The sequence below is a fragment of the Scyliorhinus canicula genome, chromosome 15 (genome assembly GCF_902713615.1).
Source record: "Scyliorhinus canicula chromosome 15, sScyCan1.1, whole genome shotgun sequence".
In the NCBI taxonomy this organism is placed as follows: Eukaryota; Metazoa; Chordata; class Chondrichthyes; order Carcharhiniformes; family Scyliorhinidae; genus Scyliorhinus; species Scyliorhinus canicula.
The window spans coordinates 133,724,352-133,744,386 of NC_052160.1; the positions used below are offsets into that span (position 1 = coordinate 133,724,352).

The 20,035-nt window shown below is 50.7% G+C and overlaps 1 protein-coding gene across 2 annotated transcripts in view; it reads right to left on the minus strand.

Annotated features, from left to right (window-relative positions):
- cntn2 (contactin 2) overlaps positions 1-20,035 on the minus strand; it is a 196,378-nt gene that overhangs the window by 29,599 nt on the left and 146,744 nt on the right. For both annotated transcript variants that reach the window (XM_038820061.1, XM_038820060.1), the window contains exons 10-14: positions 19,884-20,013; positions 16,549-16,699; positions 13,372-13,499; positions 11,197-11,372; positions 6,393-6,513 (exon numbers count right to left, since the gene is read on the minus strand). In XM_038820061.1, coding sequence (XP_038675989.1) covers positions 6,393-6,513; positions 11,197-11,372; positions 13,372-13,499; positions 16,549-16,699; positions 19,884-20,013 — 706 coding nt within the window. The remainder of the gene's footprint in view (positions 1-6,392; positions 6,514-11,196; positions 11,373-13,371; positions 13,500-16,548; positions 16,700-19,883; positions 20,014-20,035) is intronic.

The following is a 20,035-nucleotide window of genomic DNA, read 5'->3' on the forward strand; positions in this document are numbered from 1 at the left end:
ATGACTGTGACAAAAAACCGTTGTCAAAAGAGTGACAAATTCCTGGAACAAGGGATGGAAAGATTAGCATTGAGCCAGGAAGGAATAAGTTCAACTGCGCAGGAACAGGCTGAAATGGTGGGTCTGTCAAGGTAATTTCTGTGTGTGGTCTTTGGGTAGGAGGTAGAAATTGAACCATGGAGATAATTGAGTGGAATTCGAGGGAAATGGAAATGCTAACTGTTTGGTGCCCACGGGAATTTTTGTTGGTCTTAGCATCATAGAAACGTACAGCAGCGAATGAGACCATTCAACCTTCTATGTTAATTCTTTGAAATGAACAAAGAACAAAGAACAATTCAGCACAGGAACAGGCTCTTTCAGGCTTGTATCGGCCATGATACCACCCTTGGCCAAAACCCTCAGCACTTCCTAGTGCCGTGTCCTTCTATACCCACCCTATCCATGTATTTGTCGAGATGCCCTTTGAACGGCATTAATGTCAATTTACTCCCGCAGTTTATTCCCATCAGCATGTCCTCGTCAAGTACATCTTCTCTTGTTTCATTGAAAGTTCGAATGAAATATGATTCCATCACACAATCAGGTAGAGTGTTCAAGAAAATTAACACAAACATTATCTGCATTTTCCCTTGAGCCCTTTTGCCAATTATTTTAAATTGATGTCCTTCGATTATTGATCCATTTGCAATGGAAATGGTTTCTCACTCTCTCTGATCTATAACAAAACCCTCAGAATTTTGAATAGCTCTATTAAATCTCCCCTCAACCTTCTTTGCTCTCAGGACAACAATCCCAGTTTCTCCAATCTCTCCGCATAACTCAACGCCATCCTCTTAAAATTTGTGTTGATTTTTCTAAAGTAGTTCTTCTGCCACAAACTCAGAGGTAATTGGATGAGCCCAAAAGGAGAAAATTCTGCCGATAGGGTTCGATGAGGAGGAGTCTCGATGTGGAGAATGAACGGCAGCCCAGACCCCTTCAGCTACATGGCCTGGACCTACACTGTGAACTCTTAGATAACAACAGGCCATTGATGTGACCTTCTGTCTGCACCCAAGTTGAATGTCACGATGTAACTGTCTTCATAACACAATTGACAAGGAGCAATTCCATGGGAGATCAGCCAGTTGACCTACCATGACAATTCTTCTCCTTCAGGTACCGTGCCCTGAGAGGATGTTGGTGAAAATGGATTTTCATTGGTCTGGTCCATGATTACGCTGGCACATTGCTGCTTTCCTGCTGCAGTATGGCCGACCAGGTTTCACAGACTGATAATCAATCTGTTTGGCTACATTATAAACCTGACCAGACTTGAACCCAGAGCTTCTGGTCCACAGGTATTATCACACTGCCACAAGGCCTCATTAGTGTGATAATAATTAGGTTAATTTGCTCTGATGTATTGTTTTTTCCCCCTTAGTGTCCAAAGGTTGGGTGGGGTTATCATAGAATTTACAGTGCAGAAGGAGGCCATTCGGCCTATCGAGTCTGCACCAGCTCTTAGAAAGAGCACCCTACCCAAGGTCAACACCTCCACCTTATCCCCATAACCCAGTAGCCCCACCCAACACTAAGGGCAATTTTGGACACTAAGGGCAATTTATCATGGCCAATCCACCTAACCTGCACATCTTTGGACTGTGGGAGGAAACCGGAGCACCCGGAGGAAACCCACGCACACACGGGGAGGACGTGCAGACTCGACACAGACAGTGACCCAAGCCGGAATCGAACCTGGGACCCTGGAGCTGTGAAGCAATTGCGCTATCCACAAGGCTACCGTGCTGCCGTTGGGAGGGGGAGTGAGCCTTGATGAGGGAGCTCTTCTGGAGGGTTGGTGCAGACGCAATGGGCCAAATGGCCTCCTTTTGCACTGTAGGGATTCTATGAAATCTGGAACACTCTCCCCTGAAAAGCTGTTGAGGCTGGGTGGGGTGGTTCATGACAAATAAAGAAACTGTGACAGATAGATTTTTGTTTGGTGGGGGAATTGGAACAAAGTTGGATGAATAAATTTAAGGTGCAAATCAACCATGCACCAAAATACCGCAGATGCCGGAAATCTGAAATAAAAATAGAAAATGCTGGGCGGGATTCTCTGACCCTCCCGCCGGGTCAGTGAATTGCCGGGGGCGGCACTGTCTGTGTGGAGTCTGCACGTCCTCCCCGTGTGTGCGTGGGTTTCTTCCGGGTGCTCCGGTTTCCTCCCACAGTCCAAAGATGTGCAGGTTGGGTGGATTGGCCATGCAAAATTGTCCAAAATTCTATGATTAACCGAGGACAAAAGTTCGGCACAACATCGTGGGCCGAAGGGCCTGTTCTGTGCTGTATTTCTCTATCATAGTCAACACCCTCGAGACCCGGCTACATCCTGGTGAACCTTATTTGCACCCTCTTCAAAACTTCCATGTGCTTCTGAGAATGCGGTGACCAGAACTGCACGCAATACTCCAAATGCGGCCTAAGCAAGGCTGCACAGTCCGAATCTGAGGTCAATGGCAAGCTAATTGTTCTTCGACCCCCCCAAGGACAATCAATTAGAGGGCATTTCCTGTCATTGGGAGGTTTCTTTATAGGTTTGTGAGTACTTTCTCCCTGGCCCCTTCCGCGGCCAGTGAAAACCAAAAGAAATCGACCGACTTTCTGACGTTTATTTATAAAACACGGTAGAAAACCTTTGCTGTGTGCTGGTGTTGAGAAGACACTTACTAAAAGCTTTTTTGTACACAGATGATAAATATCTGTTTGGAAAGCTCTGCCTGAAAAGGGTGATGGAATTAGGTTCAATAGTAGCTTTCAAAAGAGAATTGGGCAATTACTTGAACAGGAAGAAAAAAAATCACGAGGGAATATAAGAGTGCATAGTCTTTATAAAGGCGTGCATGTTCAATTTGTATGGCACTTATTTTGATTTGCTGGGTGTGGGGGGAGGTAAAATTCCATAGAGCGAGGTGAGTTTCAGCATTCAGTGTGACAATGAAAGCTTGTTCTTAATCGACTAGAACTCTCTGTTTGCACGGTAGCACAGTGGTTAGCACTGTTGCTTCACAGTGCCAGGGTCCCAGGTTTGATTTTGGTTGGGTCACTGCAGAGCTGACTGGGTCATCAACATAGACCTGTGGCCTGGGGGCCACATGCAGATATGTGGGTTCTGACACATTCTGAATCGTTACCCACACGCAGGGTTGCTTCGTTCCGCTGATTTCCGTCCGCAGGGATTTGTTCCTAACGTTGTGACTGAAGTGATTCACAGATAAAGCGAGGACAAGTGAAATTATGGTGTTGCCGATTGCTCACAACACTGACTGTGCGCTCTGTCCAAAATGTAAACGTTTCTTTTGTTGTTACCATTTGACGTTGATGGCAGCTCTATTAATATACAAATGATTAAGCATTTTCTATAACGTGTTACAAAATATTCGGCGTGTATTGAATGTATTTACTCTTATTCATTAGGTATTGGTTAATGAACAAGTCCAATCTCAATCTTGTGGCCCAGTGAGATGAAGGAGGGTCATTCGTGAGGCCCACTCGCCAGCCTGGTTGCCCATCACTGGTACAGATCAAGAAAGGCAGTGGTCCTCATACTGCCCCCTGGGGAACCCCACTGTATACCTTCCTCAAGTCCTGAATTGGAGATGCCGGCATTGGACTGGGGTGGGCACAGCAAGAAGTCTTACAACACCAGGTTAAAGTCCACCAGGTTTGTTTTGAATCACTAGCTTTCGGAGCACTGCTCATTCACCTGATGAAGGAGTTGCGTTCCGAAAGTTAGTGATTCGAAACAAAACTGTTGGACTTTAACCTGGTGTTGTAAGACTTCTGATTGTTCCTCAAGTCCATTCAGCACAACTCTTATGTTTCCTGTCAGCCAGCCAACTTCGTATCCATGTTACCACTGCCCCTGTTATGTCCTGGGCTTCAACTTTGCTGAGAGGCAAAAAACACAATCTAGCTAGTTAAACATGATTTGTCTTGAACAAATCTGTGCTGGCTGTCCTTAATTAATCCAGATTCACTCTGGGCTTGCTTGTCACAGTGGCTATGCCACATGAGATAATTCTTCCATTCCCGGTGACTAGAGGTCAATTTTGGAAGGTTGGTAACCCAAGTTGGAATTGTTTTCAGAATCAAGGGTATCCATGAAACCTCGGTACAAACATTGGAACATGTCTCTCTGGAGTAACCATGGCAACAAAACGCCCCCCAACTGGATGGCCTGTGGGCTGCTCAGAAAATTGACATTTGCGAGAAAGTACCCCGATTAAATCTTGTTTCTGTCTTGTTTTCTTCAATAAAACAAGGCTTAGGAGAGTGATTGGAATGAAAAGCAGTCCCCACGGACTCCCCCTTCCCCTTTAATTATTTAATGAAAGGGGCCTTTGTGGTCCTGAAAGCTTATGGAAACATCTGTCACGCCAGCTGTTGGTTGAGTCTGGAGGGTCTGGCATTCACTGGAGTAACCAGCCCTTTATCTGCAACCGGCTGATTATATGTCACATCTCTGTGACATTTTCAGCATCAAAAGGTGTTGTAATTAACAGGGGAGGCTGAAGAGATTAATATACATCAGTCCAATATCAATTAAAAACTGAGAATCAAATCTGAGTCCCCAGTGATTTGAATTTAGTGTTTTCTAAAAGCTAGCAGGCTGAGAGACGAGCTGTCCATTAACATCACATGCAGTTATTAATTTACTGCCTTTCCGCCCTCCATCTTTCTCAATCGTAACATTATACCGCACAGGGGGAGATCATGCGGCCCATCGCACTTGGGCTTTGATAGAGCTACTCCATTCGTCTTACACCTTGGCACTTTTTAATCAACCTGCAAATGTTTCTTTTCAAGTATGTATCAAATTCCACTGTGTGAGTGACAATTGAACCTGCTTTTGTCCCCCTTTCAGGCAACGTGTTCCTGATCACAAGAACTCACCATCTGAAAAAAACCCCGCCTCTGATTCTTTTGCCAATTATCACAAGCCTGATTACAGTGGAAACAGTTCCTCTTTCATTATTCCATTCAAACTCTTCAATTTTTTTTTTACATAGAACATAGAACAGTACAGCACAGAACAGGCCCTTCGGCCCTCGATGTTGTGCCGAACAATGATCACCCCACTTAAACCCACGTAACCCGTATACCCGTAACCCAACAATCCCCCCATTAACCTTACACTACGGGCAATTTAGCATGGCCAATCCACCTAACCCGCACATCTTTGGACTGTGGGAGGAAACCGGAGCACCCGGAGGAAACCCACGCGCACACGGGGAGGATGTGCAGACTCCACACAGACAGTGACCCAGCCGGGAATCGAACCTGGGACCCTGGAGCTGTGAAGCATTGATGCTAACCACCATGCTACCGTGAGGCCCCTAAGTGACATCTGTGTCAAATTCCCCCTCACCCCCTTTCCTTGCTCGAACGAAAACTGTCCCGGGTTTTCCAGTCTCTCCACGTATCTGCAGTTCTTCATCCTTTTTTTTGATATGGCGGGATGATGGTAAAACACATCATCGCGCCAGTCTCTTTTTAAAACTGTTTCCAATTAAGGGACAATTTTAGTGTGGCCAATCCGCCTACCCAGCACATCTTTGTATTGTGGGCGTGAGACCCACGCAAACACGGGGAGAATGTGCAAACTCCGCACGGACAGTGACCCGGGGCCGGGATCGAACCCGGGTCCTCGGCGCCGTGAGGCAGCAGTGCTAACCACTGCGTCACCGTGCCCCCGCTGAGGTCTTCATCCCTGATATGGTTCTCACCAGTTCCCTCTGTATCCTCTCACTTCAGCAATGGTGTCCACAGAGAACACGCACTGATTCAAAAACAGCTTCCTCCGTGCTGTTACCAGACTCCTAAACGACCCTCTTATGGACTGATCTGACTGATACTACACTCCTGTAGGCTTCACCCGATGTCGGTGTCTATGTACTTACATTGTGGACCCTGTGTTGCCCTATTACATACTTTCCTTTCATGGACTAAATGATCTGCTTGAGCTGCACGCAGAAAAATACTTTTCACTGTACACGTGACAATAAACAAACATCCAAATCCAAGAATTAAGGAGCCATAAATACGATCATCCCTAATAAATCCAATCGAGAGTTCAGCTGAAAGGTCTTTACCCAGAGAGCGGTGAGAATGCGGAGCTCGCTGCAACTTGTGGTTGAGATGAATGGTATGGATACATTGATGAGGAAGCTAGACCAACACAAGGGAGTAAGGAATAGAAGGTGTGTTCAGAGGGTGAGATGATGTAGGGTGGAAGGAGGCTATCATAGCACATATGCTCTGTCATCGGCCAGATCAGCTGAATAGCTTGTTTCTGAGATGTGAATACTATATTCATTTCAAACAATCAAATGGATAATCCTTACCTCTCACAACTAGCTTTGCAGATGCAGAGGTGCTGTCCACAACAGTCTGGGCAGTGCACGTGTACATTCCAGAGTGCTGCAGTTGCACGTTGGTTATCTTGAGGTCGCCAATGGTTTCCCGCTGCAGGCAGAGGGATGGAAACACTTTGGGTGTGAATAAGTCAGTGGTACAAGTGGCTGCACTTGTGACCCATTAATACATTGGCACCAGTTGTCCCCAGGTCACTGAAATAGGAGCAACTTTCAAAAACACAGAACTCCTGACAATCCGTCACTGTGCCCCATCCCATTCGAGGTGACTTCACCTGATGCCATCGGGCTCTGCTTCCCTGTGGTGCTTGAAAACGAACAAACTGAGCGAGTCTTTGATCACCAATATCATGCTGAGCATAGTGGCAGCACAGTCTTTTCAATGGGCTCAGGACGCATGACTTGGAATGATTCTCATCTGTGGGAAGCACTGGCTATTTATTTCCCCTGGAGCTGATGAATGAAATGAAATGAAAATCGCTTATTGTCACGAGTAGGCTTCAATGAAGTTACTGTGAAAAGCCCCTAGTCGCCCCATTCCGGCACCTGTCCGGGGAGGTTGGTACGGGAATCGAACCGTGCTGCTGGCCTGCTTTAAAAGCCAGCGATTTAGCCGAGTGAGCTAAACAAGCCCTTAATGAAATGAAAATCGCTTATTGTCACAAGTAGGCTTCTAATTAAGTTACTGTGAAAAGCCCCTAGTCGCCACATTCTGGCGACTGTTCGGGAAGGCTGTTACGGGAATCGAACCGTGCTGCTGGCCTGCTTGGTCTGCTTTCAAAGCCAGCGATTTAGCCCTGTGCTAAACAGCCCCAATGCCTTAGCCTGAAGCCCTTGCATCCCAAGATGCCGAATCAGGTGGGGTAGAACTTACCCAAGTTACTTATCCTGTCGCTCTGCGTTATTTAGTGCATGTCACGGGTGATAGGGTGAATCAGAGTCAATGCTCTCCTGAGCAAACTCCCATCTTCCATCCTCCATGAACCTCAGCTCATCCAACAGTCTGCTGGACATGATCTAACTTGTACCGAGTCCTGTACGCCCGTCACCCCTCTTGTGCTTGCTGACCCCATCTGGCTCCCGTTCTGACAATATCTGGATTTAAAAATTCTCCCCTGTATCTGTGTACGTATGTTTATATATGTGTGTGTGTGTATGTGTGTGTGTGAATGTGTGTTTACGTCTCTGCACAGAGACAGACATATTTAAATATGTCACCCAACGTGCTGTGAACTTTGGAGCAAAATCTCTCTCCTCACTGCACTGGGTTGGAAGGCCAATGAGATGGAAGAAAGCACAGCAGGTTGATGAAAGTGAGGATGGTACAGGGAAAATCAGAGTTTATTGTGAGGCGATCAAAAAATAGAGCACAGAAAATGGAGTTCAGAGATGATTAGTGTGATAACACAATGAAAACCTTTGGAAAATCTACCTTAACAAACTTCAATATTTGTACAGAGGAAAACAATGTGTTAATTTAGATGCGTAAGCTAAATGATGTAATAGGTAGGGTTTTAAATATTTGCGTTGTTGATTTATTGTTCACTGTCCATATTAATGATGTTGGTGCAATATTTATGTTTGGGAAACAGCTATTAACTAAGGAACAGTACGGGTACTTTAAAAATTCAGAGTTTCTGTATATATCTCTCGTATCCAGAACAATTTGAGCAAAGCCCAGCTAACAACAATTTGGATTTATATAGTGCTCTTAAAACATTCCAAAATGCTTCACTGGCTCAATATCAAATAAAACTTGGCACATGAGGATTTATTAGGAGAGGCGGTCAAAAGCTTGGTCGAAGAAGTAGGTTTTAAAGAATGGCTTGGAGAAGGAAAATGAGGCGGAGACGGAGAACATTATGGACGGCGTTCTGGACCTCACTACCTGGCTATCAGTATGCAGTGACTAAAATCGAGGATGCGCAAGATGCCAGAATTGGAGGAAGGCAGAGATCATGCAATAAGGATGGGCAAGGCCATGGAGGGATTTCAAAACAAGGATGGGTATCAGATTGGGCCTCCCTTGTCCATTTGCCCTAATATTGGGATAAGAGCATTCAATTGCCTCGCTCATCTCTGAAACTCACTCATCTCTGAAACTCACTCCTAAATCTCCCCAACTCTCGCCATTCACAAAGTTTCCCTGCTCGATGAAGCTTTCAGTTACTGCTTTCCTTTTTTAAGATTTGTTCATGTAGTGGGCAAAGCGTTTGTTGTCCATCCCTAATTGCCCTTATGCCGAGTGGCTTGATTGCTAGGCCATTTAAGCAAGTCACATTGCTGTGGGTCTAGAGTCGCATGTAGGCCAGACCAGGTAAGGAGAGTTTATTCCCTGAAGGACAACAAGATGGGTGTTTGAACCTTCAACAATGGTTTCATGGTCATCATTAGGCTTTTAATTCCAGACTTTTGTTGAATTCAAATTTCACCATCTGCAGCGTGAGATTCTAACCCAGATCCCCAGAGCACTAGATTACTAATCCATTGATAATACCACGACACTATCGCTTCTCTAATTAGTTCCTCGGTCTGGCTTCTCCATTTGGGAGATGTGAAGCGGGGATTCTCCCGAATCCCCGCAATGGCCCGACGCCGGAGTAAAAAGTGGAGTGAACTACTCCGGCATTAGGACGACAGGAAGTTGTGGAATCCTCCGCACTTCCGGGGGCTAGGCCAGCGTTGGAGGGGTTGGTGTCGCGCCAACTGGCGCCGAAGGGCCGGCGTGGTCCCGTTCATGCACAGAACGGCCAGCGTGTTCTGGCGCATGCACAGACCGGCCGGCGTGTTCTGGCGCATGCACAGACCGGCCGGCGTGTTCTGGTGCATGCACAGACCGGCCGGCGTGTTCTGGTGCATGCACAGACCGGCCGGCGTGTTCTGGCGCATGCACAGACCGGCCGGCGTGTTCTGGCGCATGCACAGACCGGCCGGCGTGTTCTGGCGCATGCACAGGGGGTTGTCTTCTCCGCACTGGCCATGGTGGAGCCCTACAGAGGCTGGCGGAAGGAGTGCCCCCAAGCCACAGGCCCGCCCGCAGATCGGTGGGCCCCATTCGCGGGCCAGGTAGTGTGGGCCCCCCTCCCGGGCCGGATATCCCTGCGCCCCCCTGAGGACCGCACCAACCGGCCAATCAGCCAGGTCCCGCCGTGTGGGACCATGTCAAATTCATGCCGGCGGGACTGGCCAGTAACTGACGGACGCTCGGCCCATCGGGGCCTGGAGAATTGCCGGTGGCGGGGGTGGCGCTGCCAATGGCTCCCGACCGGCAGAGCGTGATCCTCGCCCCGCCCGAAAACTGGCGCCGGAAAATACGCCAGCCGGCGTCAGAGCGGGATTCACGCCACCCCCCGGGGATTCTCTGACCTGGCGGGGCAGGTTCTCCTGTTGGGAGTTGTTTATGAACATCTAACCTACAGCTCACGGCTCCGTCAAAAGCAATTAAGTGCTTTCTGCTGAGAAAAGGAGGAAGTGAAAGCACTTAACTTTTGAACATGAAGGGAAATTAAAATAAACAATCCAGACATCTGGCTGTCTGGAAGCTTTCAATTACAGGCTACTAAAACTTATTTCTCTTTGATGAATAGAAGTATTGCAAATCAAAGGATTGATGTAGTTTGGCTTACTGTGAAGTAACAGCTGCTGCTTTCTTGACATCTATCTGAGGCAGTAGGTGTAAGGGACAGGTGAGTGAAAAAGCCGTGGTTTTGTTCACTGTTTTTTCCTGGGCAACTCAAGCTTCCAGGCAGGTGTGATTGGTGGGGCAGGATTGCCCTGATATGTGAGGTTCATTCACCTGTTATGTGGGGAGTTCTCTGTTATGAGCAAGTTGTCTGGTGGATGGTCTCTGATATGGGGTGCCTCTGCGGGTGTCTCTGATATGTGGGGGTTTCTGGTGTGGGTCAGTGATGGGGTGTGGTGGTGGGAAGGTCTGGTGGTGGGGTGTCTGGTTGGGGTGGATGGGCAGGATTTGCATTGTGGTGGGTAGGGGGGGGCCTCCGATGGGCTTTGGGGGCACCTAACTTAAATACCTACCTGGAGGTCCACCATGTCAGGGCCACATTGATAAATTCTTGTCCTACTCCATGCCCACGTGAATCTCGTCCCAGAGAGGTGGAGAAGCATGGAGGCATAGAGGATCCAGCGTACACACCGTTAATAGGAACCTCTCGTTGGTGCGAGGCGTGAGTTTCGATGTCCACCGCATCGGGAACTCTGCGGCCAGTGGCGGACGGCAGAGAATCCAGGCCCTTAGTCTATTTGTGAAGTACCTCATGTATTCTCTACCACAGAAGGCTTTGGCGGTCAAGTCACTGAATGTATTCAAGAATGTGTTCTTGAACATATTCAAGAGAGAGCTAGATAACATTTTGGGTTTTAATGGTATCAAGGCGAATGGGGAGAAAGCGGGAATATGGCATTGAGATGGATGATCGGCCATGATTATACTGAATGATGGAGCAGATCCGAAGAGCCAAATGGCCTCCTCCTAATTCTAGTTTCTGTGTTTATTTACTGAAGAAGTGGGTAAGCCTCCCACTTTACAGCAGAAAATCCTCTTTTAATGAGAAGCGTGAGAATGCTTGTTCCTCGACATGAATCACCGCACAACTAACGATTGACTAATCAATGTATGTTTTCTGATATTTTGTGTCTGAATCAATGTTGTAATATTGGTCACAGATTGTCGAATATGGAGAAAAATCAGACACTCGCCTTGCCCTCAGGTGAGACTCAGGCACCAAGTGTTGTTTCATTGTTCCCTTGTACTCACCATGGAAATGCGTTGGTAGTGCTGCCCAATTATGTCAAAGTCTATAGGAGACTCGTTGACTGCCCAGGTGAATGTGAGGTCCATGGTGGGGTCGTGGCTGGCATGGCACTGCAATATGACGTCCTCACCAAGGTTGACATCGGCATTGGATGGAGCTAGGGTAATTTTGGTGGCGTCTGCGAGAGAATGGGAGAAACAGAGGCGGGGAGTCAACAAGGGCCAAAGCGGGGAGAGAGAGAGAAGGTACAGATACGTCATCAGAATTTGCTTGATATTCAGGAAGAGAAATGAGGGGCTGGATTTTACGCGACTCGGTGTTGGGAAAGGGAGGCGGAAAAGAGACTGAGTGGTCAGCTCGCTCCCACGCCCGCTGTCTCAGCTTGTCCGATCAAGCGGCAGATGGCCAATTAGTGGTCATCTGACAGGGAGGAGGCCGATTATCGGCGCAAAGACTCAACACCCAATTGGAAGTGTAGCCCGGGACGTCATGTGGGGTAATGCCGTGAATAGGAAGACTGTCATGGCTAGAATTATAAAGGCCCCCGCTCTCAGATTCAGTGTTTATATTTTATTGAAGGCTCAAAAAAGTACAAAAACTGTCATAGAAAAAAACTCATAAAGATGCCACATCCAACCATGGTCCCTGTGGTGGGTCTTCCCTGGGGCGGGGCTTCCCTGGGGTGGGGCTTCCCTGGGGCAGGGCTTCCCTGGGGTGGGGCTTCCCTGGGGCGGGGCTTCCCTGGGGTGGGGCTTCCCTGGGGCGGGGCTTCCCTGGGGTGGGGCTTCCCCGGGGCGGGGCTTCCCCGGGGTGCGGCTTCCCAGGGGCGGGGCTTCCCTGGGGTGGGGCTTCCCTGGGGCGGGGCTTCCCTGGGGTGGGGCTTCCCTGGGGCGGGGCTTCCTTGGGGCGGGGCTTCCCTGGGGCGGGGCTTCCCTGGGGCGGGGCTTCCCTGGGGTAGGGGCTTCCCTGGGGCGGGGCTTCCCCGGGGTGCGGCTTCCCCGGGGTGGGGCTTCCCTGGGGCGGGGCTTCCCTGGGGTGGGGCTTCCCTGGGGCGGGGCTTCCCTGGGGTGGGGCTTCCCTGGGGCGGGGCTTCCCTGGGGCGGGGCTTCCCTGGGGCGGGGCTTCCCTGGGGTAAGGGCTTCCCTGGGGCGGGGCTTCCCTGGGGTGGGGCTTCCCTGGGGTGGGTCTTCCCTGGGGTGGGGTTTTCCTGGGGCGGGTCTTCCCTGGGGTGGGGCTTCCCTGGGGTGGGGCTTCCCTGGGGCGGGGCTTCCCTGGGGCGGGGCTTCCCTGGGGTGGGGCTTCCCTGGTGCGGGGCTTCCCTGGGGCACGGCTTCCCTGGGGTGGGGCTTCCCTGGGGCGGGGCTTCCCTGGGGCGGGGCTTCCCTGGGGCGGGGCTTCCCTGGGGTGCAGCTTCCCTGGGGTGGGGCTTCCCTGGGGTGGGGCTTCCCTGGGGCGGGGCTTCCCTGAGGTGGGGCTTCCCTGGGGTGGGGCTTCCCTGGGGCGGGGCTTCCCTGGGGTGGGGCTTCCCTGGGGCGGGGCTTCCCTGGGGCGGGGCTTCCCTGGGGCGGGGCTTTCTTTTGTCCGTGTGCTGCCTCGGTATAGCTGCCGTGGAACTCGCCCAAACCCTTTCGAGTCTGACACCCGGACAATTGCCGACGATTTATTTCAAAATTGCCGGCAGACTGCCAAATTCCACGTAGGCCGATCTTCCAGAATTCGGGAGATGCATTGCCGACACGGCAGCACGGTAGCATAGTGGTTAGCCTGATTGCTTCAGAGCTCCAGAGTCCCAGGTTTGATTCCCGGCTTGGGTCACTGTGCGGAGTCTGAACGTTTTCCCTGTGTGTGTGTGGGTTTCCTCCGGGTGCTCCGGTTTCCTCCCACAGTCCAAAGATGTGCAGGTTAGGTGGATTGGCCATGACAAATTGCCCTTAGTGTCCAATATTGCCCTTAGTGTTGGGAGGGGTTACTGGGTTATGGGGATAGGGTGGTGGTGTGGGCTTGGGTAGGGTGTTCTTTCCAAGAGCCGGTGCAGACTCGATGGGCCGAATGGCCTCCTTCTGCACTGTGACTTCTATGATTCTATGACACATGGCCGTCATGCCTATTTAATGTTGTCTAGTGAGCAGAGGAACCGCTTGCATTCCTGCTAAAAAACAGACCCCCTCCACACTGACCTCTGACTGACACGGTGCCGGTGCTGTTTGATTTTCCCTTGTAGTTCTCCGCAAAGCAGGTATATTTCCCTTCGTCCATTCGGCTTATATTCCGCATCCTCAGGGTACCATCTGGGAATATGGTCATTCTGCGTACGCAACACAAAGATGTCGCACAATTATGAATGAAAAATGCTTTCAGACTCGGTCCAATGTTTAAAGAGTGGCTGTTGTCCAACAGCGAAGGTTTCAGTTCTTTATTAGTTCCCTCTATCAGTTCTAACTTCTGACTTAATCAGAACCTCTCAGGCTGTGTCCTCTGTCCCGTCCAAAACCCAGAATGTCTGCCAACCCCAGCCACATGCACGGGGTTCCTGTGCCTGTCCTGTGCCTCAGTGAAGTCGAGGTCAGTGCTCATCTTCAAAGCCCTCAGCAGCCTTCCTCCCGCCCATCAAAGGGAAGTTCAAAAGTCATACCTTCCTGCTCAACAACCACACACCCTCGAACCCAACTCCTGCAGCATCCGATTACCACTTGCTCTCTGCCACCTCCGCTCCACTCCCGCAGGCTGTTCACTCGCTCCCTCTGTAACATTCCCTCAAAAAAAATCACTTCACCTTGTTGTTGTGTTATGCTTCTTCGTGTAGCATAAGCTGCTTCCTTGATGTATGCTTTGACAAAGGAAGCTCCAGACTTTGTCTGGAGATCAGTATGTTTATTGAACTATTAACACAGTTCTTAAATGTGTTGGACTCTCTGCTAATCTAACTTTAGTAACTCAGCCTAACTAAACCAGCCTGCTCTAAGCCACGTGCTGGGTGTGATGCTTCTGATCAACCTTGATGTACTCTCTAGATGTCTGTCTGTGGAAAGAGGCAGAGCATGTGTGCCCTGTCCTTATATATGGGTTGTGAAGTGCCCCCTTGTGGTAATTCCACCTCTGGGTATCCTGATTACCCATTGGTTGTGTCCTGTTGTAATGACCCATTGGTTGTATGTCTGCATGTCATGACATCTCTGGTGCCCCCTCTAGTGGTTACTTAGTTGTAGTGTATTTACATTAACCCCTTGTGCATATACAGTGATGCATATCACCACACTTGTTATTTCCCCCTACCTTGAAAAGTTTGTTTAAGAAATGCCTTCAGTCGTCCCTCCCCTTAATGTGTTCCTTCTCTTTTCCTCCTTGATACTCACACTTTGCCACCCTTGATAAGCACTTTGTGAATAGGAGCTCGATCTCTCCACTTGGGCCCAGGACCTCAGTGGTAGCGTAGATGTGTGACTGGAGTAATAATCCTGAAGCCTGGACTGTAGGTCAGGAGACACGCATTCTAATCGCATTATTGCTGGGAATCTAAATTCAGCTAATTAAGTAAATGTAAAATTAAAAGCTAGAGTGGTCATGAAGCCATCAGATTGTCATAAAGGCCCATCTGATTCACTAATCTTCTTTGGGGAAAGATACTGTCCTTGCCCAGTCTGGCCCAGTCTGGTCCATGTGTGACTGCAGATCCCGCTGGGATCCCACTGAAACGGTTCAGCAATTGTATTGAAACGACTACAAAAAGCTTTCATCCCCGTGCACCACAGAGGCTCAAGTAGGCAGCTCCCCACCCTCTTTGCAAGGACAATAAGGGATGGGCAATAAATGCTGGACCAGACACCTACATCTTGCAAATGAATAAATATTCATCCATCTCTTTCAGTCTTTTCTGTTTCTGAAAATATTTATCCATTCTCCTTCTATCATTTCTGATCGTGCATTTTCTAATGACAGTCCGAATAAAAAATGTTCCCCAAACCTCCCGTACAATCGGACAACGCAGAGAGAAGCGACTCGGTCCAGCGTAACTCTTTGAAAACGCTCCCATTTTTCTCCTCCCATAACCCTGCAGACCTTTCATTTTCATCTATTCATCCAATTCACTTATCGAAACAGCTTCCCTTTCACGGTTGTGCATTCCACATCATTGGTAACTGGGTGCACATATAAAAATTCTGGAAAGGAAAAGAATTGTAGGGCAAAAGGGAAAGAGCGGTAGGGGGTGGTGGTGGTGGGGGTGGGAGGTGGGGGTGGGGGAGGGGGTGGCGGGTAGCTGTTAAGTAAATAACTTGATCAGAGGACCAGAAGAGAAATGGGTGACCCGACTCACCTCGTTCAATGCTGTAATTCTTTCAGTCATTCACACGGGATGTCGTGTCGCTGGCTAGTCCAGCGTTTAGTGCCCATTCATAATTGCCCTTGAGAAGGTGGTGGTGAGCCGCCTTCTATGAGCCGCTGCAGTCCCTGAGGTGTAGGTACACCCACGGAGCTGTTAGGGAGGGAGTTCCAGGATTCTTACCCAGTGAAAGGACAGTGAAGGAACGGCGATATATTTCCAAGTCAGGGTGGTGAGTGTCTTGGAGGGAAACCTCCAGGTGGTGGGGTTCCCAGGTATCTGCTGCTCTTGACCTTCTAGATGGCAGTGATCATGGGTTTGGAAGGTGCTGTGACTGCAGTGCATCTTGTAAATGGTACACACGGCTGCCACTGTGTTTTGGTGGTTGAGGGGGTGGATGGGATGCCAATCAAGTGGGCTGCTTTGTCCTGGGTGGTGTCAAACTTCAAGAGTGTAGTTGGAGACGCACCCATCCAGGCAAGTGGAGAGCATTCGTCACACTCCTGACTTGTGCCTTGTAGATGATGGACAGGCTTCGGGGGGTTAGGAGGTGAGTTACTTGCTGCAAAATTCCCAGCCTCTGACCTGCTCTTGTAGCCTCAATATTTATAAGGTTGGTGCAAATTAGTTGAATGATTCTCTGCAATCTTTTCAGTTTTTCTCACTTCCATAATCCCTCTGTCTCCTTGTAATTTAGTGCTGCCAACTCCACTACTTATTTTTGTCTCCTATCATCAGTAAACATGGATTAAAAATCTATTTCTTCATTCAGATTATTGATACGCATGGTGAAAGTTGAGGCCTCAGTACACGTTCATGGGGAACATCAGCTCTTACCTTTCCGAGATTATATCGAACACCCTAAAACCACCCAATCAGCCAGCAGCCCAAGTATAAATCTCTTACAGTATAACTCTTTTTCCAATTCTGATGATATCCTGCCTTGCCCCATCAATTCACCACCTCAATGGTAAACCTGCCCAAATCCAGGGACATTGGCGCATATCTTGTTGATCAGATTATTTTACCCACATACCTTGTGTTGTTGGAAAGAATCTCAGTGCCTTTAGTCCAGAAGATGCTTGGTTTCGGAGCTGCTCGGGGCCTGCACTCGATCAGGACTTCCCCGCCCCGGGCTGCGGGGATTAACCGCTTCACCGATTTAGACTGAAAATCCGGAGCAAAGGCTGAGAATGAAAGAGTGAGATCACAGGAATGAATAATTCAAAACAGATGAGAGCCAGTAGCAGTGATAGTCACTCATTCCCACACCCTGCTGGTCACTCACTCCCGCACCCTGCTGGTCACTCACTCCCACACCCTGCTGGTCACTCACTCCCGCACCCTGCTAGTCACTCACTCCTGCACCCTGCTGGTCACTCACTCCCACACCCTGCTGGTCACTCACTCCCACACCCTGCTGGTCACTCTCTCCCGCACCCTGCTGGTCACTCACTCCCGCACCCTGCTGGTCACTCACTCCCGCACTCTGCTGGTCACTCACTCCCACACCCTGCTGGTCACTCACTCCCGCACCCTGCTGGTCACTCATTCCCACACCCTGCTGGTCACTCACTCTCACACCCTGCTGGTCACTCACTCCCACACCCTGCTGGTCACTCCCTCCCACACCCTGCTGGTCACTCACTCCCACACCCTGCTGGTCACTCACTCCCACACCCCGCTGGTCACTCACTCCCGCAGCCTGCTGGTCACTCACTCCCACACTCTGCTGGTCACTCACTCCCACACTCTGCTGGTCACTCACTCCCACACCGTGCTGGTCACTCACTCCCGCACCCTGCTGGTCACTCACTCCCACACTCTGCTGGTCACTCACTCCCACACCCAGCTGGTCACTCACTCCCACACTCTGCTGGTCACTCACTCCCGCACCCTGCTGGTCACTCACTCCCCACTCTGCTGGACACTCACTCCCGCACCCTGCTGGTCACTCACTCCCACACTCTGCTGCTCACTCACTCCCACACTCTGCAAGTCACTCACTCCCACACTCTGCTGGTCACTCACTCCCACACTCTGCTGGTCACTCGCTCCCACACCCTGCTGGACACTCACTCCCGCACCCTGCTGGTCACTCATTCCTACACCCTGCTGGTCACTCACTCCCACACTCTGCTGGTCACTCGCTCCCGCACCCTGCTGGACACTCACTCCCGCACCCTGCTGGACACTCACTCCCGCACCCTGCTGGACACTCACTCCCACACTCTGCTGGTCACTCGCTCCCACACCCTGCTGGTCACTCATTCCTACACCCTGCTGGTCACTCACTCCCACACTCTGCTGGTCACTCGCTCCCGCACCCTGCTGGACACTCACTCCCGCACCCTGATGGACACTCACTCCCGCACCCTGCTGGACACTCACTCCCACACTCTGCTGGACACTCACTCCCATACCCTGCTGGTCACTCACTCCCACACCCTGCTGGTCACTCACTCCCACACCCTGCTGGTCACTCACTCCCGCACCCTGCTGGTCACTCACTCCCGTACCCTGCTGGTCACTCACTCCCACACTCTGCTGGTCACTCACTCCCACACCCTGCTGGTCACTCACTCCCACACCCTGCTGGTCACTCACTCCCACACTCTGCTGGTCACTCACTCCCACACCCTGCTGGTCACTCACTCCCACACCCCGCTGGTCACTCACTCCCGCAGCCTACTGGTCACTCACTCCCACACTCTGCTGGTCACTCACTCCCACACTCTGCTGGTCACTCACTCCCGCACCCTGCTGGTCACTCACTCCCGCACCCTGCTGGTCACTCACTCCCGCACCCTGCTGGTCACTCACTCCCACACTCTGCTGGTCACTCACTCCCACACCCTGCTGGTCACTCACTCCCACACCCTGCTGATCACTCATTCCCACACCCTGCTGGTCACTCACTCTCACACCCTGATGGTCACTCACTGCCACACCCTGCTGGTCACTCACTCCCACACTCTGCTGGTCACTCACTCCCACACCCTGCTGGTCACTCACTCCCACACCCCGCTGGTCACTCACTCCCGCAGCCTGCTGGTCACTCACTCCCACACTCTGCTGGTCACTCACTCCCACACTCTGCTGGTCACTCACTCCCGCACCCTGCTGGTCACTCACTCCCGCACCCTGCTGGTCACTCACTCCCACACTCTGCTGGTCACTCACTCCCACACCCTGCTGGTCACTCACTCCCACACCCTGCTGGTCACTCACTCCCACACCCTGCTGGTCACTCACTCCCACACCCTGCTGGTCACTCACTCCCACACCCTGCTGGTCACTCACTCCCACACCCTGCTGGTCACTCACTCCCACACCCTGCTGGTCACTCACTCCCGCACCCTGCTGTTCACTCACTCCCACACTCTGCTGGTCACTCACTCCCGCACCCTGCTGGTCACTCACTCCCCACTCTGCTGGACACTCACTCCCGCACCCTGCTGGTCACTCACTCCCACACTCTGCTGCTCACTCACTCCCACACTCTGCAAGTCACTCACTCCCGCACTCTGCTTGTCACTCACTCCCACACTCTGCTGCTCACTCACTCCCACACTCTGCAAGTCACTCACTCCCGCACCCTGCCTGTCACTCACTCCCACACTCTGCTGGTCACTCACTCCCACACTCTGCTGGTCACTCACTCCCACACCCTGCTGGTCACTCGCTCCCACACCCTGCTGGTCACTCATTCCTGCACCCTGCTGGTCACTCACTCCCACACTCTGCTGGTCACTCGCTCCCGCACCCTGCTGGACACTCACTCCCGCACCCTGCTGGACACTCACTCCCGCACCCTGCTGGACACTCACTCCCACACTCTGCTGGTCACTCGCTCCCACACCCTGCTGGTCACTCATTCCTACACCCTGCTGGTCACTCACTCCCACACCCTGCTGGTCACTCACTTCCACACTCTGCTGCTCACTCACTCCCACACTCTGGGCTGGGCACTCCCACACTCTGCCACTGTGTAGCACTTTCCTTCTGTTTTGTTAATAGCTGCAGCCTTGGTAATGAAATGGATTGCTTTGGCTGTCGACTGGCATTGCAACATTGAGAGTCGAGCAGAAGTTTCTGAGGCAATGGTTATCATGAGTAACAGGATCTACAGCAAAGTTTGTAAAGTGAAGATGCCACTGTCCATACTAATGATGTAAATGTGGGCAACGGTATTGTGTGTGTGTGTGTGGGGAGGGTTAAGCTTCCTAGATTCAAAATGACTGTACTTGATGTTTTTTTGAGGTTAGAATTCTCCTGAGAGATGTGTGGTCACCTCCTGCCTAAGGAATCGGTGTTCAATGTTGAGGTTTCAGTTAACCTTAATGGACTGGAGACCAAGATCCAACCAACCTTCAACCTTCAACTCTGCGTTGGCATAAATGGTTCCGTGTTTGTTCTCAGCAACGCACTGGTACATTCCGGAATCATCCTTAACCAGTTTTGAAATTTTCAATGCGCAGTTGCTGACGTCCGTGCGGCTCTGTGGGAAGAGGCAAAGGTAA